We start from the raw sequence: 26,474 nt of genomic DNA, 5'->3' as shown, positions 1-26,474 counted from the left end.
AATAAGCTTCTGGTAACGTGATAATGGTTGCTCTGTATATAATGTGTGATTTGTATGATAGTTCAGCAATGAAATGTCCATATTGTGGTGTGGAAAGGTTTGGGGTTTTGGTTTTGGCTTTGTGGTTTGGGGTTTTTTTGGTGGTTTTGTTTGTTTGTTTGATCTCTTTTTCTTTCCTGTTTGGGAGTGCATGGAAGGGAAGAATTTTGGGTTTGTATTTTTGTAATATCAGGTGGGGGAGGCAATATCCACAGGTAGAGACCACTTCAGGGGAATCTGTAAAACTATGTAATTCCTTTATATCAGCTCATTTGTAGTAGTAGTAGAATGATAGATTCATAGAATATCTCAAGGTGAAAGGGACCCATAAGGATCACCACGTTCAACTCCCTGCTCCTCACAGGACTAACACACGGACTCAATCGTCTGACTGAGCATTGTCCAGATGCTCCTTGAACTCTGATAGCGCTGCGACTCTTGTCGTTTCATAGACAATTTGAGTAAATGGAAGAACAGTAATAAGCGTGGTGAATAACACAGCATTAAAGTATGACATTGGTTATTGTAAACTGATGTTGATACCGTAGATGACCGAAAAAGAAGTTGTTGTGTGCTTGAAAAAAGAAATTGTGTTGTAATTGGTCATTTACGGTGCTATTTCCTTCTTTTCTTGACAATTTTTTGCAGACTCCGGCTCATCTGACAGCGAAGCAGATGAGTCATCTGAAAAGAATTTGAATGAAGAGTTTTCTCCAGAAAGTTCAGAACTGGAAAAAAGCGAAAAATTACATGATGAGAAGCTAGATGAAGAAAACCCAAAGATTCCTCACGCATTGAAAGAAAACGACAGGACGCAAGTACAGCCGTTAGAAACACTGAAACTGGAAGTTGAAGACAATGAACAAATTGTTCAGCTTTTTGGAAATAAAACGGAAAAAATAGAAGAAATCAGAAGAGAAGCTGAAAAATCACCTAAAGGAAAAGGGAGGAGGAGCAAGACAAAAGATCCCTCTTTAGAGAATGCAAAGATCTCACCAGGAAGCCAAGAAGAAGTGGCCAATGAATCTCTTACAGAACCTGAAAGAATAGACATGTCTTCCTTGGACTGTAAAGAAATTTCCAGCACTACTGAAAGCGAAACAGAACCTTCTACAAAAGATAAGAAGCTTTTGAAAAGGAAAACTTTGGAACAGGCATCACCTGAGAAGAGAAATCGCCGAGAGAGTGAGATGGAAGTGCCAAATATTGTAGCTGAGGAGAGGACCAGTGAATGTACCGGAGCAGAGGAATGTCGAGGGCTGAGCGCCGAGCAGCCCATCAGAACTGAACACGAGGAAATGCCGTCCTTGGTGGCAGAATCAGTGCAGCACGGTCAAGAGCTGAGGAACGAGACCTTCGAACGTCCGTCTGAGGAACATGAGAACGTTCCCTTAAAAGATGAAGATGACGCGATGCCGCAGATCGGCCCTGAAACTTTGCTCTGCCATGAAGTAGACCTGGATGACTTGGATGAAAAGGAGAAGAGCAGTAATGAAGACACAATATCAGAAAAGCCCGACCTTAGTGCTTCAAATTCAAATCCGTCCGCCTTACCCCCCGCCGTCCCGTCAAGCTTTTCCGTGGCCTCGCCTCTTACTCTCAGCCAGGATGAATCGCGAAGTATCAAGAGCGAGAGCGACCTGACTATTGAAGTGGACAGCGTGGCCGAAGAGTCTCAAGAAGGTCTCTGCGAAAGCGAGTCTGCCAATGGATTTGAGGCCAGTACGACGTCGAGCAATTGTAGCATAGCCGTGCAAGAGAGAGAGATAGGGGAGAAAGGTGAGTGTTTTGGGGAACAGTCATGCTGTGCTGTCACAATTTCTAAAGCCACCTAAAGTCTGGTGTTACTCTGCTAAAAAGTGCTGGTTTCTTTTGTCATCTGATTTTAAATTCCTTTGTCATAGAACCATAGAATGTCCTGAGTTGGAAGGGACACACAGGGATCATCGAGTCCAACTCCTGTCCCTGCACAGGACAACCCCACAGGTCACACCGTGTGTCTGAGGGTGTTGTCCAGTCTCTTCTTGAACGCTGTCAGGCTTGGGGCTGTGACACCTCCCTGGGGAGCCTGTTCCAGTGTCCAGCACCCTCTGGGTGAAGAACCTTTTCCTCATGTTCAACCTAAACCTTCCCTGGCACATCTTCTGCCATTCCCTTGAGTTCTGTCACTGGTCACTACAGAGAAGAGTTCGGCGCCTGCCCCAGCTCCTCCCCTTGTGAGGAAGCTGTAACCGCCATGAGGTCTCCTCTTAGTCTCCTCTTTTCCAGGCTGAACAAACCCAGTGACTTCAGCTGCTCCTTATACGGCTTCCCCTCCAAACCCTTCACCAACTTCGTAGCCTCTTCTGGACACGTGTCACTTATTAAGAAGAAAAACTTGTTAGCAGCAGAAATATTTGAGGTGTCTTCTTTTTCTTTGTCATTTAGGTCAAAAAAGACCCAGTGATAGCAATAGTGGAACACTGGCAAAAAAACAAAAGCGTACTCCAAAGCGAACAAGTGCTGCAGCCAAAAATGAGAAGAATGGAACAGGTACATTCCCGGAGAGGGGAGAGGGGGAAGGTTCTGTCCTATAAATGTGTATAAGGGCTCGCTGTTCTCACACCCTTTATTTTTCTCGGATGCGATTTCCTCTTCATGATTTTTCATTATTATTTATCACGATGATTTGGTGTTGACCAGAGGGCACTTACCAGCTGCATGGTAGCAGGATTACTGGGAAATCTCTTGGCTATTTTAAATTACTTAGTTAAAAAAACCTTTCAATAATTGTGTATATTAGCAGTTACTAAATATCTGTCATGATGCTGATTTTTATATATTGGGTTGGTTATGAATTTGGGAGAGGGGAGCTTGTTCTGAATAGAAACATCTCCTTTCAAGTCTTACAATAGGTGTTTCTCATGGGAAAAAGTACATTTATGACATACAGAAAAAAATGCTTGATGCTAAATAATGACTTTTCAGCCAAAGGAATTGTGTGTGGTTTTATCTCAAGTATGTGACTTTTTTAACTTGCTATCGAAATCTGGATTTTTGTGTTTCCATAGCTTGTATTTGGTGATCATTGTATTGAATGAGTCGATATATTTAGGCCCTGTGGCAGCATTGTTACGATTTTTAAATACCAAACTAAAACGTGGATGATCTGACATGCAATATTCAGACATATGGGAATGTAAAATACTTGTATGTATCAGCTTAAACTACGTGTTAAAGCTTTTATGCCTTTTTCGTCATGTGTCAGGCCTGTTCCTTTAGTTATATGTTGTATGTGTAAAGTAGTTTGGTAACTACACACAATCAAGTGCTACCTACTTATATTAATATATATTATACTAATATATATTAATATATACTAATATATACGAATATATATTAATATATTGATACTAATATATTAATATTGGTATACTGCTATATTGGTATTCTGGTATATTGGTATATTGATATGTTGATATATATTATATTAATACCGTTTTAATCTTTCAAAAAGGGATTCTAGTGCATGCTTTATATTAGAATGCAAAAATGTGTGATGTGAGATAGTTAATCAATGCTCTGAGATTTTAATAAGCTTCTTTATTGCTTCTAATAAAAAAATGACTATTGCTTTTTAACTAAAGGCCTAGTCAGGCCTTGGCTTCTCCTGCATGAACGATCAGTACAATTGAGAGTTCAGTGCCTGTTGTGTCTGATAAGGTTTATACATCAAATCTGATACGGTTTTTCTTTGCATTCTGAATCTTCTGAGGAAGAAGGAGCGGTTGTTTCTCAATCATTTTTTCTGACTATTAACAATTTTTAACATGTCAAGGTTGGTCGTTTTTTTAAGCATTCTCATTTTTTAATGATTTCTCTTGCTGCAGGACAAAGTAGTGACAGTGAGGACCTTCCAGTCCTGGACAGTTCCAGTAAATGTACCCCTGTCAAACACATCAACGCATCCAAACCCCAGAAGATTTCTCGGTCTCCTGCGAGAGTGATTTCACCTCACATCAAAGACGGCGAGAAGGACAAACACAGAGAGAAGCACCACCACCAGAACGCCTCGCCTCGAGTATACAAATGGAGTTTTCAGCTCAGTAAGAATTCTTTAAGTGGCTTGATTAGAGGGAATTGACAAGAAAATTTGTCCTGAAAGAACAATGTGCAAATTTGGCGATTCTAAATTAAATACCAGCCTTTTATGGCGTAGTTATGGACATGTGTTATCTTTCATGCTGCATCTTGTGTACTCTTAAGAATTGCATTAATTTGTTTAAAATCACCTTGATTAAGCCCTTTTTTCTTCCCACTTTTAAGATGAACTAGACAATATGACCAGCACTGAAAGGATTTCCTTCTTACAAGAAAAGCTACAGGAGATAAGAAAATACTACATGTCCTTGAAGTCAGAAGTAGCAACCATAGACAGGAGAAGAAAACGATTAAAAAAGAAAGACAGAGAAGGTAACTTTCAGATTTTCTTTATGCTTCCCATGATAAGTTAATGTTCTTGAAAATACGCAACTCAAAGCAACTTGAGTTTAATTGACAGTTTTTTGGAAAAATAAGTGTTAGCACCTGTTTATCCCATTTATGGGATATGGTTTAGTGCTAGAGTTAGGTTAGGTTGTGGTTGGACTCTGATTCTGAGGGTCCCTTCTGACTGAAATGATTCTATATATAGATATTTAGAAGGAATATTTGTGGCTTTTCAGAACTTGAACCTAACAAGGCTGTGCTGCCATCCAGCGAGACCTGGACAGGCTGGAGAGTTGGGCGGGGAAAAATTTAATGAAATATAACAAGGGCAAATGTAGAGTCTTGCATCTGGGTAGGAACACCAGGTTCCAGTACAAGTTGGGGAATGACCTGTTGGAGAGCAGTGTAGGGGAAAGGGTCGTGGTGGACAGCAGGGTGACCATGAGCCAGCACTGGGCCCTTGTGGCCAGGAAGGCAAATGGTACCTGGGGTGGGTTAGAAGGGGGTGGTCAGTCGGTCAGAGAGGTTCTCCTGCCCCTCTGCTCTGCCCTGGGGAGACCACACCTGGAATCTTGTGTCCAGTTGTGGGCCCTCAGTTCCAGAAGGACAGGGAACTGCTGGAGAGGGTCCAGCGCAGCCACCAAGATGCTGAAGGGAGAGGAGCATCTCCCGTGTGAGGAAAGGCTGAGGGAGCTGGGGCTCTGGAGCTTGGAAAAGAGGAGGCTGAGGGGTGACCTTACTAATGTTGAGAGATATATAAAGGGTGAGTGTCACAGGGATGGAGCCAGGCTCTTCTTGGTGACAAGCAATGATAGGACAAGGGGCAGTGGGTTCAAACTGGAACACAAGAGGTTCCACTTAAATTTGAGAAGAAACTTCTTCTCAGTAAGGGTGCCAGAGCCTGGCCCAGGCTGCCCAGGGAGGTTGTGGAGTCTCCTTCTCTGCAGCCATTCAAACCCGCCTGGACACCTTCCTGTGGAACCTCAGCTGGGTGTTCCTGCTCCGGCAGGGGGATTGCACTGAATGAGCTTTCCAGGTCCCTTCCAACCCCTGACATTCTGTGATTCTGTAAAAAACTGGCTGTTTAATAACTGTGTATTAGAAGCTTGGACTTTGTAGTGCAAGCTGGGTCTGAGTTTTCAGTCAGCACAAGGACTCATCTGAATTGTCTTTTCAATGGGTCTGTGTTGCAGACAGGGTAAGGTCACTCATCCAGTTTATCTGAATTATATTAAATATAACATATAAATACATGGATATAGCAGTGATAGTGGTTGACAAAAAGCATGTATCGGTTTTCCGTCACTGTGCCATGTCTCTGAGGTCTTTTAAACAAACTGATAACTAACAAACAAACCTTCGTTCTGACACATCCTTTGATAATCTGATGCTGATCTGTTCTATATATTCAGTGTCACATACAGGAGCGTCCATGTCATCTGCTTCATCGGACACTGGAATGAGCCCATCGTCGTCTTCTCCTCCGCAAAACGTGCTCGCTGTCGAATGCAGGTGATACCCATTTCTCTGCCTTGCCAGCAACTTGCTGCCATGGACATAAATCCTGAAATTCAGCCACAGAAAGCACTCAACTGGTTTGACATTGCCAAGTATATTCTGTACACACTTCCACTGCTGGACTGTACCTGTTCTCCCCTCCCGCCCTCTCCCTTCGTTTAATTTACCGTTCGGAGAAATTAAGCTCATTGGTAACTGAAGGTTTGTAGGCACAATGTGACATGCTTGTCATTGTGTTCGTTTTTGTTTTATTATTTTTTATTATTATTATTATAAATGCAGAGAAAGGGCACTTATCAAATTTGCAATGTCCAATGAAGCGTTCAGGTGTTCTAGGGAGATCTTAGGAAAGGAAAGTGCGCCGAGCAGACATCGAGCGTTATCAGAAAGAATCGAGTACCTGCTGCACTTTCACCGAGCTGCTCGTCGGCTCTCGGTGACGAGTTCCTCTCTGTGGAAGCACTTGCCATACAGAACTGCCAAAGTACGTGTTCAGCGATGTGCCCAGTTCTAAAGGTGTAAATGGGACAAAATAAATTGTGAAAGGAAGTGTAGTTGACTGAAAACTACAGTTGTAAGAAGTCTTCCACTTTTTATAGGATTTTTGAGCACACGATTATGCAACTATTTTAATGTTTATTAATGTTTACAGTGGAATTGTGAATAGGTTTTCAGTGGACTATCTTATCCCTTGACAAAAATATTTTGTCTTTTTTCTATGTAATTTCAGAGTTTTTATTTTGTTACAAAAAGACGAAAAATGAAATATATAACAACGATGAACTTATTTAACAAGATTTCTAAAGCTGAAATTTTTGTGTAAAATAAGGTATCTTGCGACTTGTTAAATATATTTATTCAGACATTGGATGTTGTATTTTTATGTATTTTTTAAAATATTAATAAAATTGGAAAAAAAAAAAAAAAAACAAAACAAAACAATAAACGCTAGGTTAGTTCACTTTTTCGACAAAATCTGCTTCTCAGTTACGGCTCTCACGGAGGTTTTACCCAGTAGCCGTGCCCGTGTTTCCATGGGTCTGTCTACGTATCCTCCGCAACCTACATCTGTCAGCGGGCATCTGGATTCAACGATGACTTTATTTGGAAACTTTGGCAGTCCTAGTACTTACATTGTTTTGAGGAACAGAATTTCTTTGGGTTGCCCTTAAGATACTTTTGTCGCGAGTTCTTACCGTTTGCTGTACTGCCGAATGAATTTATATCTCCCGGAGTTGAGATGCAACAATAAAGTAAAGCAACTGTGTATGCTCGGTCTGTGGATTGTCCCACGGGCGCTTTGTAAATAACTCTTCCAAAACCATGTATTTAAAGCAGTTTGCATATACATTATGTATAAAAGTGATTTTTTTATCGATTTTTTTATTCATGTTTGTACATTGAGGGGGGGCTCTTCACCCCTTTTTCTGTGTTTAATATGCTGTAGAGTAATAACATAGATGCTCTAGACTGTATATCAGGATATTCTGGTTCACACGGCAGAAAGAACGAAACACTAGTGATGGCATTAGCATTACTGAAATCGATGTTTCTTGGAGTTTCATTTTACATTTGTCAACTTGTGATTCCAATTCCTTCCATTTTCGCAGAAAATTAAAGAAAAAGTACTCTTGTAAATGCACTTTTTCTGTCTTTTCTTAAGCGAAGCAGAGCTATTTCAATGTAAGATAAATATGGAGCTCACTAGACAGCATTAATAAAGGCCATGTTTTAAACATAGGCTTTATATTCTATTTTTATTTAAGTGATCGTTCTTGTAAATGTCTGGACTTAAATAGGAAAATTAATCTCCATCAATTATTGTAAAGACTTTTTTCAGAGCTAACTTCTACTGTTAATCTTATAATAGCTGCGAATAAAAAGTAACACTCATTTGAAAGGAAATAACACGGGGTCACATTTCCTAAGATTATCTCAGAAGTAAATTTTAAATTGGATGAAATAATAGGATTAATTATCTTTTCTGCAGATCTCTAAGCTCAGTCTACAAACTGGGCGAGATGTTAAACAGGCACATACACGCACTCAACACGCGGAGGGGATGGATGAGCTCGTACCCGCACGTACCGCAGGACAGATGTTGGCGGGACAGATGTTGGCATGACAGATGTGTCTCCTTGTCTCCCAGGAACACTGAAAATACCGCATGGAAGACTGAAGGTAATGGTTCCACAAAACACAGAAACCCATTCTAACAGATGGTTACTCCTTGACATAGAGAACTCCAATTCCAAAGTGTCTTTGGAATGAAAGTTTATGCTCTTGACGACACAGTAATTATGATTATACTGAATTGGGATTTTCTTTATTTTAATAAGAGATTAGGTATAGTGTTTGCAAGAGCAATCAGAAATCAAAGACCCTCTTGACAGTTTTCACGGTGTTCTCCTATCTTCTAACCTTTTAGTTAATATTTTATATATATATATGTGAAACCTTTTAGTTAATATTATATACATATATATGTACATATATTTATATATATATTTAAATCTATATATATAATTAATATTATAGGATCAAGCACTGCTAGAACTGTTAACAGGGCTGTAGGCGAATTCATACTCTCCCGGCACCTCCTGCAATTCATGCAAAGAATTGTCAGATTCTTGGTAGATTTCTTTTTGTATTCGCATATATCTGAAAGCTGGAGAAACCTTGAAATATATGCATGTGAGGATATAAGGTAAGAAAAGGTTGATTTCCCTCCCTGTTTTGGTTTTATTTCTGTAAAGTGTTGTCTCTAATGTTTCAGTTGAGCAACACCAGTTAAATCTCTTGTTTCTGGCTCCTCTATCAGATTGTTTGTGTTTGAGAAACCTTCTCTTGCTTAATCTGTTGGAACAGAGCAGGCAGGAGAAGCAAAGATGTTGGAACAATAATAACGAGCTGTTCTTTCAACAGAGGTTAACCAGATTTACAGTAGTAATTAGCAGAAGAAAAGCATAATGGAAATAGAAGTGTCTGTCTTCATGAAGCATAATGTATCTGACCTTCACAAGGAGTAGCAAAGACCTTTTAATTTGAAGTGCAGCAGTAGAACAGTGATTAAATCACCTGTTTGTGGTATTTTGCACAAGTTCTACTTGACTCTAGTTTTTTTAAAGGTGCAGCATTAAAATAACCTAGGCAGAAGTTGTTAAAATTGATACATACTCTTATTTTACGCATGGTCATGGCTACTAAATTTACCCGGGATGGAGCTGGAAAGAGAATTTGAATCTTGGGATTGTCAGCTCCTGTGTCTCAGTCAGACCATCCACCCCAGGGAGAACCTTCTATCTCCAGAGAGGTTTGTCAACCACATGGAATTTCACATTTAAATATGAATATTTTTTTCTAAAACGTTATTCTTTTCCCCATTAAAAAACCCCCTTGGGTAGCTGAGGCAGCCAAATGGGTTTTCGGGGCAGCATTTACTGGAGTTCATTTAACAGCGGTACATTAAAAAACGCTGGTTTTTAAGAAAAGAGCGTGTTTGGTTTGATCGCTTGAAACGAATCTGATGGATGAGCCAGAAGACACATTTACAAGCTGAAACAAAAGCTGAGTGTTAACAGAACTATGTCCAGCTGTTTGCTTCGCTGCGCCCTTGCGTTTTGCAGATGTTGTGCACTAAAATCTTGGTTATTTTTACTTCTCCGCACTTGGGATTTTACGATTCGCTACAACGTGTGGGATAAAGACGATCTCTGGAGATGGAAGGAACGTAACGAAGCAGCGGAACCAATGGGGATGTTGCCAGGGACTGACTCACCGTAATTCCACGGCTTAAGAAAAACACATTTTATAATTAGCTCACATTATTTACCAAGCTATTGCCCTCAAATGTTGAGAAAATGTCATTCTATTATCTTCCATCAAATAGGATTATTTTTAAGAGGCCTCTGGGAGAATTTATTCACCTTTGTTAGTCATCACTAGCCAGTATTTATTGGGAGGGGGGATGTTTTAGAAAGCTGTGAGTTCCCCAGATTCCACAAGCATTTATTAGTCTCATCCAGTGCTTTAGAGGAATATGTTACTGGTCTGAATATGTGCTTGTAATGCAGTCGAGCAGTGGATTTTGTGATTAGTCACAGCCCAGCGACAAACACTCGCTGCCCTGGCGCTGAAAGAAAACTGAGAAGGCCAGGAAATCTGAATTTTGAAAGCAGACTCTCTCTCACCCTTTCTAAGAATAGGACTTTCCTGGTGTCCTCTTCGTTTTGAATGATCTCAGCCCTGTTTATGTTGCTATTCCTGCTTCCTCCCATTTCCAGAGAGATCCTACTTTCTGTTTCGGAGCCGGGCTGTGCTGCTCGGTTCTGCTTCATGTTTAGAACTACCTGCTATTTATATTAGTTACCACTGTTATGCTGTTATCCTATACCAGTAGTTTCCAAAAGGTGTCTGTATTTGGTTTATGGCGCTTGGCTTTCATTCACCAGTGCACTGACGATGTTCACTTTATGTTTCAGTCCTTGCCAGCAAAGAAAAGCAGCCCTGGAGCTCCCTTACAGCTGTGAAAACCTGCGGTCTGGTTACCAGGAGCACATTTGCTGGTCTCTCCCACCACCCTTGTCAGCGAGGGACAGAATTGTGGTTTTGGCCACGTCTCTCGCTGCTCTGCAGTCACCCAGCTGTTCCAGTCCAGCCCCATCCCTTTCTTCAGCTATTTCTGAACTGTTCCTCCTCTAATCCCTCATCTGGGTACAGTTTGACCCAATTTGCATCATCCTGCCTGTTACATAAGGAGCGGTAAGATGCGGAATTTGCGTGGAACTTTGTTATATTACACAAGGATGCGTTGGGTTTTTTCTTCTGAACAGGCAACTTGTTTACGTGTACGCACGGCTTAAAATTCTGTCTCTTGATGCTCATTCATTTCCTGAAAGTTACTTCCCTTATGAATGGGTAAGGTTTAAAGATATTGAAAAACAAACAAAACCAACCTTGATTCCTTCTGCTTACACTCAACTTCCTACCCTGTGACTACCGTGTGCCAAGCCAGCAGCTTCTTCTTGGAGGTTTGCTCTTTATAGCCAAATTCCTGATTGCCCGCATTGAGCTGGGTCTCTTAATTGTTGTTTTCTTCACTGTCGCGTTGTTTTTTCCTGTTTCATTTCAGTTATGCCCGTCACAGCCTTTCCCGCCATGGCTGGGAGGAGGTGGCAGGACTGAAGGTGCCCGGAGCGGGATCCCCGTCCCCGCGGGATCCGTGTCCTCTGTGGGGCACAACGGCACTTTGTGCCTGAGATCTGAGCAGGCCCCGCTGCAAAAAAAGGCAGGAGAGGTGGAAAACCCCCCCTTTCCCACCACTAAGGGGTTTGGAGTGTGCCCGACTGAGAAGGAGGTGAAACCTTCCCCTCAGCCCGGACTGAAAACAGAGCTTCTGGTGGGTTCCCGGGGCAGCAGCACGCACAGAAATTCAATGTGCTTGGGTAGAAAGAGAGGGGAAGAGGGTCCCTAAATCCATATCCCAGGAAGGGCAGGATGTGTGCAATACAGAAATAGCCACCAACTGGATTTCTGCATCGATTATTTGAAATAAATGGTGGTATGTCAAGTATACCGCCTTAAATATTCATACAGCAAGCCCAGCTCCCTCATCAGCCGTTTCACTTTCCCTCAGATTAAAGTGATTTACAGAACAAAAAATTGTAACCAGCCATAGTCTTTTCAAGCATTGTATAAGTATTGAAGTTTTTTAAGAGTGATTTAGGGTCTTTCGTATGTCTTTCAGTTTTGTTTCTGTATGTGAGAAATCCTGGGGAAACAGACCTGGCCATTATTTTACAGTCCTGAACTTACTAAAGCTTGAATGTTGAATGCTCGCTGTTGTGGTTACAGAAAGAACCTGTCACCAAAATGCCAAAGAATGTCAAATTCAGGTAAAACACAACTTAAAAAAATCTAATATTTAGCAGAATTGTTAGAGTTCTTTTAATGCCATCTTCTTGAAACTGAGGGTGCAAGCATAATGCAAGTTTGCGTGTCACAAGCTCTAACTGCTTTTACACGTAGAGTTTGAGCCAGACTCATTCAAGGAATTTTGGAGCTGAGCTTAATGGACTTCCCAGGATTTGAATGAGATCCCTCAAGTGCCGTGTGCTGACTTCCTGGAAGAGTCGATCCAAACAGTATTTGCCTGAACATCGCCATCAGGGACTTGTAGAACAGTGGCCTGGTAGAAGGAATTGGACAATGACTTGGAGAGGGGCCTGAGGAAGAGAATTGTGTTGCACAGGTCTCTCTGACCTGGGGGGCTACCGGTAACAATAGCTGCTGTATGGACTTCACTTGCTGCCTCAGCCAAACTTGCCCCCACCTCCTAAAGGGAATTGTGTTATACAGGTCTCTCCATCCTGGGGACAGTAGCTGCCCTCCAGAAGATGCGTTTCCACCTGCTGCCTCAGTCAAACTTGTCCCCACCTCCTCCCTGTTACTAAGACCAACAAAGAAGAGCATGCACAGAGGCTCACCAAGGGTCTCGAGGTCACCCAAGGGACCAGTAAGAGACCCCCGAATGCGAGGCATCGCAGGCGTAGATGGGTTCTGGCAAGTAAAGTGGGGACATTTTGGGTCTGCACGGTTTAAGCCTGGATTGCAAAACAAAGGTGGAGATCGGCCTCAATCCATGGGAGCGAGGCGGGGGTGAAGAAGCATGAAAGATGGTTCCTGACTGGACATCACTGAGATCTCCCCACCAAAGGATCCCGGATCACAACGGAGGACCAGCAGGACTCTTCTTACGGGACCTGAGACCAGAGGGACGCCCTTGGATCTGTGGTGGTAACCAACCCTCTTTACCCCTTTTTCTCTACATTTCTCTAGTGTGTGCCACTTTACGGGCAAAATAGTCAAGTAACACTGATTGAATTATAACCCCTTGGCGTTTTGGTTGCCTTCATTTTGCGCTTCGAGATCAAGGTAAAGGAACCATCACCAGTCCATCACTGAATGGATCGTGACACTTCCTAACCCAACTAATAGAAAATGCTGAAGAAAGGAGCTGTTGATTAAACTGCAGTTCTCAGGGCTGGGTATTTAAGAGTACAGAAGAACGCCGCCTTGCACGGAAGTCACGGCCACAACCTGTCTCTGGGCATTAGGTAAATACCTAAAAAAGTAATACCTAAACCCCCCATTTTCCTTATAGAAGATTGCAGTCCCATCCTTTCCCTGCCTTCCGGATGAGAGCTCAGTAGCTGAAGCTGTCAGTGAAGTTACAGAAATTAGGATTTTTGCTTCTAACCTTGAGAGAATTCGAGGAATCTCCATTATAATCTTCCAGATGATTGATCCGATCGCTCTGGCAGTACCACTGATGCACGGAGCATTCTGGAGCACGGCTCTCATTTGACCCTTCCTGCTGAAATTCCTCTGTTTTCTGTGGGCTGACTGGTAATTGCAGGCTTTTTGTCGCCTTTTCGTTTAGATGCTCATTTCAGACGGAAGGGCCTGTGTTTCTGGCTCTGCTGCAATGAACATCACCTCCAAACGAGTGTCTGTTCATTAGCCCCGTCTCATCAAGGCGGTTTTTGGCAGGCTGCACTCCTGTTACCTTCTCTCCCATCCCTTTTTCCACAGCTTCCTCAGCAGCACTCCACTTCTCACCCTTTGCTCCTCCCTCCACCAGAACTGGTTCCATTCCTGCACCTACCCTGCCTCATCAAGGCGATTCACCCGCTCTCCACGCTCCTTGTCTTCAATACTGTTTGCCTTTCAGTCAGGATCCAGAGACTAAGCTGTATTCTCATTTTGTTCTAATTCTGACTGAGTGTTTCATTACACCACACAAAGGTGAAGCTATTCAAGAGGGGGGATGGAAAAACACTCCAGATTAAACTATATCATGGAGGTCACAATGCTCCACCGGGAGAGAAATCCCACGTCCCGTCTCTGTGGGTGTTCCCAGTCTTCACTGTGGGCACCCATCCAGGCGCTGCAGAAATATTGATTTCTTGCATTTGTAGTTCAGTATTTTTGAGAATCAGATGCTGGGAGATCTTGCTCCAAGGAGGACGGAGCAGTGCAACACTTTGCCAATACCCGCTGATAAATGTGAGTGAGAGGCACTGAAATACCCTCAGTGTCATGGATAATTCCCAACCCACATGTCTGGTTAAAAAATCTTACAGGGTGCTGTTTTCTAAACGATCTTATTGGAGCCAGCCAGCAGGACATGCCAACCCACCAAGGAAGCAAAGGGAAGCCAAAGCTCGGCAAGGTAACCCTTTACAGAAGTTGCTTTCTGCAGCACTGGGATGCTTTAGTTACATGGATGCGCTTTATTGCCAGGCTAAAATATATTTGTGTCACTTTTCAGTCGCCTGGATTGAAAAATGTGGAAAGTGCAACATTTTTGGAGTGACACAGAGCTAGGGCAGAACTGATCATCCAAAAGAGTGAGCGACTCCATCCTTATCTTCACCTTTGTGCAGTAGCACTGCAACTTATTTTCCACTCTCGTTAGCTTTGAAATAGTCGTAACTAACAGGCATATCAGTGGCAAACTGCAGTCGCTATCAGCACATTGCTCTTGTGGAAGTCAGGAGTTTTTGGCAGGCCAGCTTCGTGTTAGGGTAGCAGCTTTCAACCCTGTGCTTGTACTTCCAGTGATGCTTTTCATCCCAACAATTTGTTCGTTGAGCATGGGGAGGGATGGGGGGTTTTAAGATTTCAAGAATATCTGTTTTCCCAGGATAACAGTGGGTTAAGGCAGCTTTAAAACTGGAGTAAAAGGAAACTGGGGAACCTGAAAGTAAGTCATTCATTAACTAAGAAGTCCCTCTAATACTTGCTTTTGTACAATAAATTCATCTTAACAAATATTTAAACATCTTCCTGCCCTCAAATCCCCGAACACTGAAACATGAGGGGGAAAACAGGATGGTTTTTTTTAACCCCCCCTTACTTCAGCCCCAAGGAGGTTTGCCCAGAAGACACAAACATGCTCCAGTCATATCACTTAAGGTCTTCAGGCACCTTTCTGAGCGACTGTTCTCTTTGCACACTAAAATACAATGGAAAATGGGATCATTTCAATCATGCGTTACTTTCAAATGTTTAACACAAAAGTTGCTTTAAAGACAGCCTTAAATCTTTACTATGGATATATTATTTCCAATTGGCCATAACATTTGTGGCCTAATATTAGCAAACTACCTAGACATTGTTTGCCTGTTATTCCTTCGAAAAAACCAGAACATTAGAGATTTGCTGACTTCTTTGGGCTCTTTTTAAGCCTTTCCTATTTTAGTTAGCTCTTAGCCATCTCCAAGGTAACAAGGCATGGGCTACATAGGAAGGAGCTGTGATAGGGCCAGTGCAAATCACAGGGAAATGTGACTCTAGGAACATACTTGTTTCTTCCACCTTTGAAGGACCTACAAACAGGTTTCTGTGCAGAGCTGGGGCAGCTTTAAACAGCAGCAAGCGGAGCAGCATCCAGCACAAGTGGCGGATGGACTGTGCTGCAGTCAGAACTTCAGCATCCACAGCCTGGAGTTTGAGTAGTAAAATAAATAAAAACCAGGCAGGAAATAATTCTTTCAAACTGCTGCTGGAAAGAAAAAGCTACAGAGGAAGTAACAACAAAAAAACCACATGGGCAGGGGGGACAGGCTGGAGAGTTGGGCTGCGAAAAATTTAATGAAATATAACAAGGGCAGCTGTGAGTATTGCATTTGGGTAGGAACAACCCCAGGTTCCAGTATAAGTTGGGGAATGACCTATTAGAGAGCAGTGTACGGGAAAGCGACCTGGGGGTCCTGGGGACAGCAGGATGAGCATGAGCCAGCACTGGGCCCTTGTGGCCAGGAAGGCCAATGGTAGCTGGGGTGGATTAAAAGGGGGGTGGTCAGTAGGTCAGAGAGGTTCTCCTGCCCCTCTGCTCTGCCCTGCGGAGACCACACCTGGAATATTGTGTCCAGTTGTGGCCCCTCAGTTCCAGAAGGACAGGGAAGTGCTGGAGAGAGTCCAGTGCAGGGCAACAAAGATGCTGAAGGGAGTGGAGCATGTCCCGTGTGAGGAAAGGCTGAGGGAGCTGGGGCTCTGGAGCTTGGAGAAGAAGAGACTGAGGGGTGACCTCAATGTTTACAGATATATAAAGGGTGAGTGTCACAGGGATGGAGCCAGGCTCTTCTTAGTGACAACCAATGGTAGGACAAGGGGCAATGGGTACAAACTGGAACACAAAAGGTTCCACTTAAATTTGAGAAGAAACTTCTTCATGGTGAGGGTGGCAGAGCCTGGCCCAGGCTGCCCAGGGAGGTTGTGGAGTCTCCTTCTGTGCAGCCATTCAAACCCGCCTGGACACCTTCCTGTGGAACCTCAGCTGGGTGTTCCTGCTCCATGGGGGGATTGCACTGGATGAGCTTTCCAGGTCCCTTCCAATCCCTGACATTCTGTGATTCTGGGATCCTGCCATTCCTGTTGTTGCCTTTCTACTGAAGAACAGAACCTGGCAGCTGACATGAAATAGCTTTGTTTCAGACTTCATCACCTGAAATCTCAAAATCGATTTGGTAATCCTGATGTTCAGTTCCTTTTGTTACTGTATTTTATTAATAGAACTAAACTAAAATGTGCCCATCAGCTATCATTGTACTGTACTAACAATCTCCAGCATTTTAACTCAAGATCCTTTCCAAGGTCTGGTGTTTTGGGTATAGCAAAACCATAACATCAGAACTGTTCGCTTCCACAAACTTCTCTCTCCAGCAGCAAAAAAAAGCCATCACTTTGTGCATACCTTGTACTTTCTGTTGGCATTCACACATTTAACAGAGAAAGCTGCCGGCAAGCTCTGTGCTTGGAGTGCATGCCACTTGTATCAGGCAAGGCAGCCGGTTTTGGAGGAGCCCTGGGGTTCCCCGAGGGAAATGAGGAGTGTCTACAAGTGCCTGCGGTACACTCGTGTCCCTTGTAACTGACCCGGTGAAGCATGAGGCAAATATGCCCTAGGGACAAGCTGGCAGAGCGTCCCTGCCTACAGAGCTACTTAGTTACAGCAGTTCTCTGCCACTTCAAACTAAAACTCTAATCCTCACCACCCAGCACTCCAGGAGCGTCAGAATGAGGGTGGTTTAATGGAATTTCTTCCCAAATTGAGAGAAATAACAAATACACAAATCCCCAGCTGCTGAAACAAAGTCACTAATCCCATTACCTATCAGCAACCTGAAGCAGTAGCGAATGAACAGAACTCTGTAGTAGCCAAGGAGGAATGAGACCACAGCAAACAAAACGCTGCTCTCAAGCAGCGTCCTAAAACTGTCTTTGGAAAGAAAATACATACAAGTGTACAGTTCCCATTTATTTTACTTGAATTAAATTTTAAAAAGTGTATTTCCCATATTACACATTTTCCATCTGAACCAGTCCTAGCAGAAAGGAAGTATAACCCTCCCAACCCCCTTGCAATTTAAACATACCAGACTGTGGGCCCTGGAAAAGTTTGTATCGATATTACTCCATCGTAGAGTGAAAAGAGCCTCAGAAACAGACTCCATTGCCCATCCACCATGACTAAGTTCTTGTTTAACCCTTCATGGTTTCCACTGTCTGAACAGCATCTAGAAATCTCTTCCGAGCTGCACATCCCGACAGCAGAAAATCCAAAATGTGTGTTCTTGCCCAGTGAACACTGGCACTGCTTGTAAAGTCTGATCAGAGCGCTCTCGTCTAACGAGGTTGGCTGAGCAGTCCTGCTTTAGCTGCCAGAGCTTCGTTCTGCTGGATATGGTACTCCTGGAATCTCATGGAGATCCTTTGTGTCATTTTTAAATACTTCTGTAGGCAGTGGTCTGAGCACGTCATCTAGAGGAAGAGGGAAACAAAAGGCTTCAAACAGCAATTAAACCACTTCTCCAAACAGGACCCAAAATATGAATATATACGGGGATAAACGATTAGGTGACTGCACCTCATATTCTGTGTTAAGCCTCACGGAGTGTCTAATTGTGCACAGCCTCTGTGTGCAGCAGAAAATACGAAGCTTAGTTTTTAAGGGATGTCCGAAACATCTTCTAATATTCATTCTTACATGGAAGTCTTCATGGAATACATCTCGGAGCCAGGAGATATTACCATTTCATCTGTGGGCACCTCTTGTGAAATTAAAGTATATAATGCATTTTATTTCACAATAAATACTAAATCTATTCAATTAGTGTCTTACTTTTTAAATTCTGTTTACAAACACATACTATTTTTGACAGCCAAATATGGTCTACTGTGTGCTAGTTCATTTTAACCTTTTTTTTGACCTTGTTCCTATTAACTCCGTCAGTCTTGTACTTCCTTGGTTAATCTTCACAAAAGCAACCAGAGTACCCTCTGAAGTTCTATCAGTCAGCTGGACAGGGAAATAAATACCAGGGCCTATTCAACCCATGGTATTACTTTTTAAAGAAAGAAAAAAAACCCCAAACCTCTAAATTTAACTGTAGAGAAAGTTATGAGATTATCTCTGAGCAACAGTTCTACCAACTGGATACTCTGCAGCATGGTTCTACAAATTTAGATAGAAAGACTTGGCATGATTACTACAAAACCAGAAATTGCTTTGATTCTGCTCAGTATATAAAGGGATGTGAAAAGCAGGGTGGCTGAAAATAAGCAAGACAAAAAAAGCCATGCAGCTCTGCAAACCACCCACCACCGGCCCTTCTCCTGGACCTGGCATCAGCTACAGCAAAACCTGTCAAGCAGGAGTTAAGTCTGACTTAGGAAACAAATTCCGGAACTACCCCAAGCTGCTTCTCCCAGAGGGTGTGATATTTGTGATATGGTGCCCAGGGAAGTCTAGACTTGCCGTGCAGACTTGCTGTAGGGAAAGAGGTCAGAAGCTGTTTTTTCCAAATGTAGAATCTGAAAGGAAATTCGTGGAGGTATTCATCTTAATTATTTAATAAGAAACTACACCTTTAAATAGGAACATAGCAATTTCCACAGCAGATCAGACCAGTGGTCTGTCTAGACCAGTGTCCTGTTTCCAGCAGGGGCAAGAGCCAGATGCTCTGCAAGAAACCCCATAATGATTAATTATGGACAAAACTTGCCATAATGAAGTTTCTTCCTAGCCTCCATGGTGAAGAGATGGCTCCTGTACTGCCAGATGTGGCCCCTTTGCAGAGCACAGAAGCAAAAGACAGATCAGAATTTAGGAATATTTTTTGTATCTAAGTTAATCTTAATTCTCCTCCAATGAGTTCTTTGGTTTTGAATCCCAGGTGTTTAATGAAAGACTATATAAACCGTTATTTTAAAAGACATTCTAGGAATGCTGTGGGTAGCAGAAGAAATAATTATAATCCTCTACTGGAAAGCAAATACCATCCCAGAAAGGTAAAGAGGTTGTGCCACTGGTGCTCTGTCAGTTCTGTTAACTGACACTCCTTGTATTGTTCAAGCAATTCAAAATGAGCTGGTAAAAGACAGCGACAAGGAATTATCCAAAATAATTCTGGCCTCCTGTAGTCTATAAAAATTCCACTAAAGCAGATGCAGAGAAGACCAGAGAAGCAAGGAATCTGCCTTGGGAAGCTGAGAGAGCTTTGTTTAGCACAGCAAAGCAAAAGCTGAAAGGAGACATGAGTTTTGCCTGCACTGAGGAGTTAAACTCCAAGGAGGCAGAAAATGCTCAAAACCAATGGTTGGCTTAAAACTTCAGGACTTTTTCCTCCCCGCACCAGCAGAGTCAAGCAAAGGTTATTAGACTTTTAACCAAGAAAACTATGAGATTCTGAGACAGCCTCTCAATGGGAGAGGAGAGGCAAAAAATACGCAACTAATCTTATTGAGAGTTTAATCTTTTTTGCAGATGACGATGTGATGGAGCTCCCTGCAATGCAAAGAAATGGATTTAACAGCCAGAGCTTTGGAGGCCCATGTTTCTGTGACTCACTGCAATGCAGGGAATGTGGGGAGGTAAACAAGTATTTCAGTAGGATTCTCCCTTCAAAGAACGAGACGCAGGCTGTAGGAGGGCAGCTTCCATGTCCATAAAGATACCACCCATGAGAAGCGGAGGCACAAGAACCTCCACTGATAGCTCAGAGAATTAAATAGATGGAATTGCAATAAGCAGCCATACTCGGCAGCACGATTGGGAAGATTGCCTTTGTGTGCACATACTGAAAAGATGACAATGACAAAACCTCAGGAGGTCTCAGCCCATGGTTTGTCTGTAGCTGATGATCTAACACATCAAAAGCACTTGACTTCAGTCGGCTGGTTGTTTTCTTTTTGTAAACAGACTCTTAGAGTGCAAAGAAGCCTTTGTCATCAGCTTTGGTCATATTTAGAGAAGCAGAACTACAGACAAACTATTTCCCTTCCACTAACTCACTTCACATTTGGAAGCTGGATGCCAGACACCTATACTCCACTAAAGACTAAAGACCTAGCTTTTTAGCTAGTTGAAAGATCAAAACTTTAAGTTGCTTCGGAAATTTGAACACTATGCAGCAATTGTACCAAAGGGTCATTAAAAGCATAGGAAACTTTTACCTACCTCTTCTGGTTTAACCTCTCTGCTAGTGAAATCCTTTATGCAATCCAGGAAGCAGTTTTCTGTAAGTTTATTGTATGTTCCAAGAAACTCCTTGAACTGTAAATAAAAAATGAAGAGACAATGAGTATAAAAAAATTTCTACATTAATTTTTCTTACACACAGCTGCACGGGCCATCTGGTGACAATAACATTTAAAGGACAAGTCACTAGAAAAATTTACTATCGGTCAGAAGATTTCAGCACCGCATGCTGTTAGTACTCAAATCAGATACTACACTGTGTCTGTCAATGGTCAAATGTTTAAATTTTGATTGCTACAGAACTAGTCTTAACTCAGATGTCCTTTTCCATGCCCTACACCTTGTACTCTGTGTGACAGAGTAATACAAGATCTTCAAAGCCACCACTCATGAATACAGCATCTTACCTGCTTGATCTGATCAGATTCTGATATTTGTCCAGCCATATTCTACCGTCTGTGATTCACTCACTTATTCTGAAAATGAAAGTTGAGTTTCAAACAAAAAGCATACAAAGGAATTTCCAGCATTTTACAACAGAACGGAGTTTTATGTTCTTGAAGTGTGTTTAAATGTAACTTTGCTAGCAAAGTTTCAAGCCATCCACCTGAAGGAAAGTTATCTACATCCAAGACAATTTCAGGTATGAAACCATCCCAAATCCACCTGTTAACTGCTGTTCTTTAAACACTGTAGGAATTTCAAGCATTTAACGTGACTAAAAAAGAAAAAAAACCCAGTATATGTTTTCAAACTAGGGCAGGATTGGGGAGAAGCAAGCAACACCATTTTCTAGCATGACAGTTGGAGTGACTTTAGATGTCATCTGTAAAAACAGTGAGGAAAAAAGGCAAGCACAGAACAGTAGCAACTCTGAATAGACTCGCCATGAGCCAGCTCGCATCGGAGAAGCAGATGCCTCGTTTCTATGTAGCTGCCTTCTCACCAAACGCTTAAATTAGAGCAAATGTTCTGGTCATTGAATACAGTGAATTAAAGACAAGAAAACACAGAAGAATGAGAGTGGCCTTAAAGGAAGTGAAACAGACAACAAGAGAAGAATGAACAGCCACAGATCCAAGAATTCCAGCAAGCATCCTCAAAGAAGATTCGCATTCCTGATCTAACAGAGTAAACAAGTTAAGGCTTGAATGTATCCCTGCTGGTTTTCTAGAAGAATACTGAAAGGTAAGTCTTCCTTTTCTCTTCATTTATATATTGTCTAAGACCTGGCACAGATGATAATACAGGCTAATATTGCACATTGACAAAAACATGATCCTTCAGTTTAATTCACATCAACCTGTGGGAGAAAATTTAACACTGAAGTGTAATCCCCCTGTGAAAACAAGTTAATCTTGCCCCTTAGCAAAGGCTACTTGTAACTGATCTTGTATTATGCTTTGCCAAATTCTGAGCAAGACGTTCATGTTTTAGAACGCTTAAACTATTCCAGCCCCTCAGCAGAGGGGAGAGGGTGAGCGAGCCTTCTGAACAAGAACAAAATGACACTAATTATTATTTCTACAGCAGAAAGAAAACTAAGCAGCTAAAAATAACCCCATGGACTCTCACAAGCATGTGCTCTCCCCACACCCCCTCCCTGCAGTGTAATAACATACAGTGGAATAATATCCTATAGGATATATATGGTTGCTCAAAAGAAACAAGGTGTTAGGTTAATGTAAACCTCTAACTTGTTTTAGGTGAGGTAGATGTGACTTATGTGGCACAACAATTAGTGAAAATGAGTAGTGCCTCCACTGTCTCATTTCTCAGCCTGTTAGAAGAATAATCAGTGACAATTCTATAAAGTCAGTGTAAGTAGATTATTAAACAGAGAGTTAAAAACAAGAGAGAACAGGAAAGACTTTTGTCCTCTCCCAAGCACAGAAAGCTAAAGCTTCAAGTCCTGAAAGTGCCGTTTTCTCACACTCAGTATTGCTTCATTATGCTTGTTTATAACAAACCCAATCTTTTGATCTTCGGTGACTAGTTTGGCAGGCTTAAAATTACAGTTTTACTGAACTGTAGTTCCACAAAGCTTTTATACTTGCACTTGGGAAATAGCTCAGATTTAAATCAGCACAACAGCACTATCTGATTTTTCAGTGTCTGAAGCACTTGTCCCTGTACAGGTATTTTAGCTTTTCGACACAGCAGGCAGTGAAATTACATGGCTCAGCTGCACCTCTTTAGTAGCTATAAATTAAAGGCAGTTGCCTTAACATCTACAAATGCACCACCTAAACATTCCCAGAAGTGTGCGTATGTGGTTTCTTCTTAAAATAGGTTAAATGTATAGTTTCAAGTTTTCTTGTTGTTTGTCCCCTTTCCCTCCAGCCTGTGAAATAAACAAAAAAAAAAGTGATTAAAAAGCCCATTATGGGGCTTGGCACCTCGACTAATGAGCTGCTCAAACCCAAGTGTGCTTCAGGTTTAAGCGTACGTAGTCTGGGTTACTTTCCTCTGGGCTGAATGTGATTTGAAAATTCGGCATTGCGCTTTTAAACACATCACACTGAAGGAAGCAAATATCTCTGAATAAACCACTGCAACATGGTCTGGATGTGCTGGTTCACCAGAAGAGCAGCAACAGGCGGGATGTCTCCCTTCTTGAAAGGCCCTGGAGCCCTTCCAAATATGTTTGGATGTTCTAAAGAGGCATTCTTTAAAGATAAGCCTGTTTGAGCAAAACTAGCAGTTAAGGATAACTTGAGGTTTTCATTTCTCATAGTTAGGCATAATGGGTTTTCCATCCACTTTCCAAAGATAATAAAGGCTTTAGTCAGTCAAACTTATTCTCTATGCAAGATCCATCCCAGCTCCCAGCCCCGTTTTAGAATCTGGAAAATGCTTCTAATATTTCCTTCTGCTGTGGCTGCCACTCCCATTGCCATGGAAACATGAAATCACTACAGACTGACAGCTTATTTTAAAAAGCTAAAGCTCGTTTATTAAATAAAAATATTAGGTTAATGATCCCTAGCTAGGCTGAGTCAACCACCTATCTGCTTCCATGGCGGGAAGAACAGCAGCCAGAACTAGAGGCAAGAGCTCTTCTAAAACTTCTGTGGGCTTACAGCTTCCCCAGCTGCATCTCCAGACCTCTGGAATCTGAGGGCTCAGGAACATGACTTCTAAGCACTAACAACTGGAACAGAGCTTTTGATTATAATTACTTTACTGCTGGGTGGCTGAAATGCCTTCCTCCATTTCACAGCCTGGAGTTCCTACAGGTGAAACACACTGTAAACTACAGCGAGGAAGATTTTTTTTTTCCACTGATGTAATCAACATTAGAGTCTCTTACCTAATCTTGAGTCAACAGTAACTTTTGCCATGGAAACAAAACAAGTCCTGTGGTTGGTTTTTGGGTTTTTTGGTTTTTTTCAGCCTGTTTGTGAGGAGCTACATTTTCCTGGGGGAGCAGTCTGTGGAGATACACCATAAATCCATCACACTTGTTATCCTAATTAACAATCTGAATGAAGTGTAGGCATGGTCTATTCTATACAGAGGAGCCTGCAACTTTTCTCTTTAAAACCTTAGCTTCTAATTATACATGCTGAACACCAGACAAGTGTTTCTGTACGTGTGTAAACAGGACAAAGAAGAATAAAGATATTGGGAATTCAACTGAGCTTGTGGCTTAATTAGGAAAAGAGTACCATTTAGGTATTTGGATCATATGGATGAGACTGGCTGTCCAGCACAGGTGTTCAGATCCTCTTTATGTTCAATACTAGGTATATTCAGAATAGGTATATCAAATAATGTGTCAAGATAAAGCACCCACAGCTTGTAAATAAATGGTTTTTCTACCCTTGGGAATTACCAGACTAGAACTTGATTGGCATCAGAAAAAAAACACCCAATTGAATTAAAGAACTCTTTTACTGAATTTAACCAAACTACAAGTAGCTATGAAACCAGCAGGCTGCTAAACTAATCACGTAAAATTCAGGGCAAGAGGCAATTTAACACCAAACTCCGGGTGCTGTGGGCCTGCAGCTGTGACGGCTCTGCCCCAGTCCTGGAGTGGGTCCGGCTGCTTTCCTTCAGACTGGTGCTTGAAAAGTGGTTACACAAACATTTTCTTATCATTCTCCCTCAGACTAGTGTTTGCAGTGTGGTTACACAAAGGTTCCCCTCACACTGTCCTTTAGACTGGTGCTTGCAATGTGGTTACACAAAGGTTTTCTTGCTCCACACGCTGCATCCAGCCTTCAGAGGTGGGGTAAGGCAGGGAATGGTCACAACACGGCTGGATAATCAGATGTACCTGGTGCACAGGTTGTTATAATTCACGGTATCATGGCTGTGGGTTAGAACTGGCTCTGAAGAAAAAAAGATCAATGGCAGGAAAGGTCTTGTAATGTGGAAGGTGATGAGTTCACAGAGTAAGCCTGAAACCACACGCCCCGAGAGCCTCTTTGAACAGACCGAACACACACAAGAGGGTCTGTTCGAGGAGAAGATAGATTAGGCCTGGCTGATACTTGTGACCCAATAAGATCATAAACCTGACCTGGAGATTAGAAAAAAAAAAAAAAGGTGAAATTGTTTTACTACATCCTTCACTTAACGCTTTCAAGGGCACCTTGAGTTTTTCTGTCAGGTAGACTGGTTGAGCCCAGACCCGGCCCAACAGCCCCGGCCAGGCCCAGGTGGGTACCGCTCCATGTTGGTGGAGGAAGAGACGCCCCGGCACTGGGAAAATAACCCCAAAGTGGCGATTTTCTCTTCATTCACGGGACCTTTCCTGCGCCACATGGCCCAGCACCGCCCACCCCCGCGAAGGGCCGCACCTGACGGCCGGCCCCGGGCCTGCTGCCGTCCCAACGCCGTCCCAACGCCGTCCCTCCCCGCCAGGCCGTGAGACAGCAGGACGAGGCCGGGGCCACCACAAGTTCCCCGCCCGGTCCCTCACAGGAGGCGCCACCGCCCGCGCGCGCGCACTCACCCGCACCGCCACGAGCCCGCGCGTCCACGCTCCGTCCCGCAGCGCAGCGCCCTCAGCTGCCCCCGCGCTACCGGCAGCGGGCGCGGGTTTCCTGACGGACGCTATTGAGGAGCGGACCCCGCGCAGGCGTGAAGAGGCGCGGGCGGGCGCCGCTGCTATGGCAGCGGGCGCTTCCGGTGCGGGGAGCAGAGCGGTGCGGCGGGATTTTCTGTCCCTCAGACCGCTGGAGAACTGTCCCCCGAAGTCTTCAGGCCGCTTTAGCTAACGCGGGGTCAGGTGGCTGTGGGGGCGGCCTCTTAGTCAGGGCGCTGCGTGATGGGATCTGCATGGCGGCGGGAGGCAGCCCCAACCTCAGCCAGGAGTCCCTGCTCAGCCTCACGGCGGCCGACGTGCTCGTTCACTCCACGAGTGTCCACAGGGAGAAGCCCATTGAGAGCGTGACCAGAGCCGGCGGCCGCGGGGAGAAAGTGACGATCGCTGTGAAGAAGCTGCGTGACGGGGTCTGTCCGTGCCCGGCGCCCCGCGTTCCTCCGGCCTTGGCGGCGAACAGGGCTCCGAGGAGCCGAGCGACACACGGAGCCCCAGGCAGAGCGACCCCAGGTGCGGGATTTACCGTGGGTGGGTGTTCGGCTTAGGTTCGAGGTAAAAATCACTCACTGTCAGGGATTGGAAGGGACCTGGAAAGCACATCCAGTGCAATCCCCCCATGGAGCAGGAACACCCAGCTGAGGTTCCACAGGAAGGTGTCCAAGCGGGTTTGAATGTCTGCACAGAAGGAGACTCCACAACCTCCCTGGGCAGCCTGGGCCAGGCTCTGGCACCCTCACTGAGAAGTTTCTTCTCATATTTAAGTGGAACCTCCTGTGTTCCAGTTTGTACCCATTGCCCGTTGTCACCGAGAAGAGCCTGGCTCCATCCTCCTGACACTCACCCTTTACA

General features: G+C 43.4%; 3 protein-coding genes across 25 annotated transcripts in view; 2 read left to right on the top strand and 1 right to left on the bottom strand.

Annotated features, from left to right (window-relative positions):
- Positions 1–7,760, top strand: part of ARID4A (AT-rich interaction domain 4A) — a 53,189-nt gene extending 45,429 nt beyond the window's left edge. For 3 of the 5 annotated variants that reach the window (XM_065838742.2, XM_065838740.2, XM_071809782.1), the window contains exons 21-25: positions 688–1,818; positions 2,467–2,571; positions 3,909–4,124; positions 4,345–4,491; positions 5,919–7,760. In XM_065838742.2, the coding sequence (XP_065694814.1) occupies positions 688–1,818; positions 2,467–2,571; positions 3,909–4,124; positions 4,345–4,491; positions 5,919–6,022 (1,703 nt within the window). In that variant the 3' untranslated portion in view covers positions 6,023–7,760. The remainder of the gene's footprint in view (positions 1–687; positions 1,819–2,466; positions 2,572–3,908; positions 4,125–4,344; positions 4,492–5,918) is intronic. The other 2 variants (XM_065838743.2, XM_065838741.2) reach the window with 1 other exon arrangement.
- A 9,574-nt stretch (positions 7,761–17,334) lies between these two features.
- Positions 17,335–25,677, bottom strand: TIMM9 (translocase of inner mitochondrial membrane 9). 5 transcript variants are annotated; one of them, XM_065839355.2, is made up of 5 exons: positions 25,536–25,671; positions 23,883–24,003; positions 20,977–21,045; positions 20,549–20,644; positions 17,335–17,850 (listed from the first exon to the last, which is right to left on the bottom strand). In XM_065839355.2, exons 3-5 carry the CDS (start codon positions 21,013–21,015, stop codon positions 17,716–17,718), a joined length of 270 nt encoding a protein of 89 aa, XP_065695427.1. In that variant the 5' UTR covers positions 21,016–21,045; positions 23,883–24,003; positions 25,536–25,671; the 3' UTR covers positions 17,335–17,715. The 5 variants fall into 5 exon arrangements, with proteins under 5 accessions (XP_065695427.1, XP_065695429.1, XP_065695428.1 ...); XM_065839357.2 differs by lacking the exon at positions 25,536–25,671 and adding an exon at positions 25,381–25,520; XM_065839356.2 differs by lacking the exon at positions 25,536–25,671 and adding an exon at positions 24,855–25,100.
- Positions 25,678–25,713: 36 nt separating this feature from the next.
- The window catches only part of KIAA0586 (KIAA0586 ortholog), a 119,484-nt gene continuing 118,723 nt past the window's right edge, over positions 25,714–26,474 (top strand). For all 15 annotated transcript variants that reach the window (XM_071809774.1, XM_065839351.2, XM_065839350.2 and 12 more), the window contains exon 1: positions 25,714–26,135. In XM_071809774.1, the coding sequence (XP_071665875.1) occupies positions 25,862–26,135 (274 nt within the window). In that variant the 5' untranslated portion in view covers positions 25,714–25,861. The remainder of the gene's footprint in view (positions 26,136–26,474) is intronic.

The sequence above is a fragment of the Patagioenas fasciata genome, chromosome 5 (genome assembly GCF_037038585.1).
Source record: "Patagioenas fasciata isolate bPatFas1 chromosome 5, bPatFas1.hap1, whole genome shotgun sequence".
NCBI classification, from domain to species: Eukaryota; Metazoa; Chordata; class Aves; order Columbiformes; family Columbidae; genus Patagioenas; species Patagioenas fasciata.
This window is presented reverse-complemented; position numbering and strand designations above follow the sequence as displayed.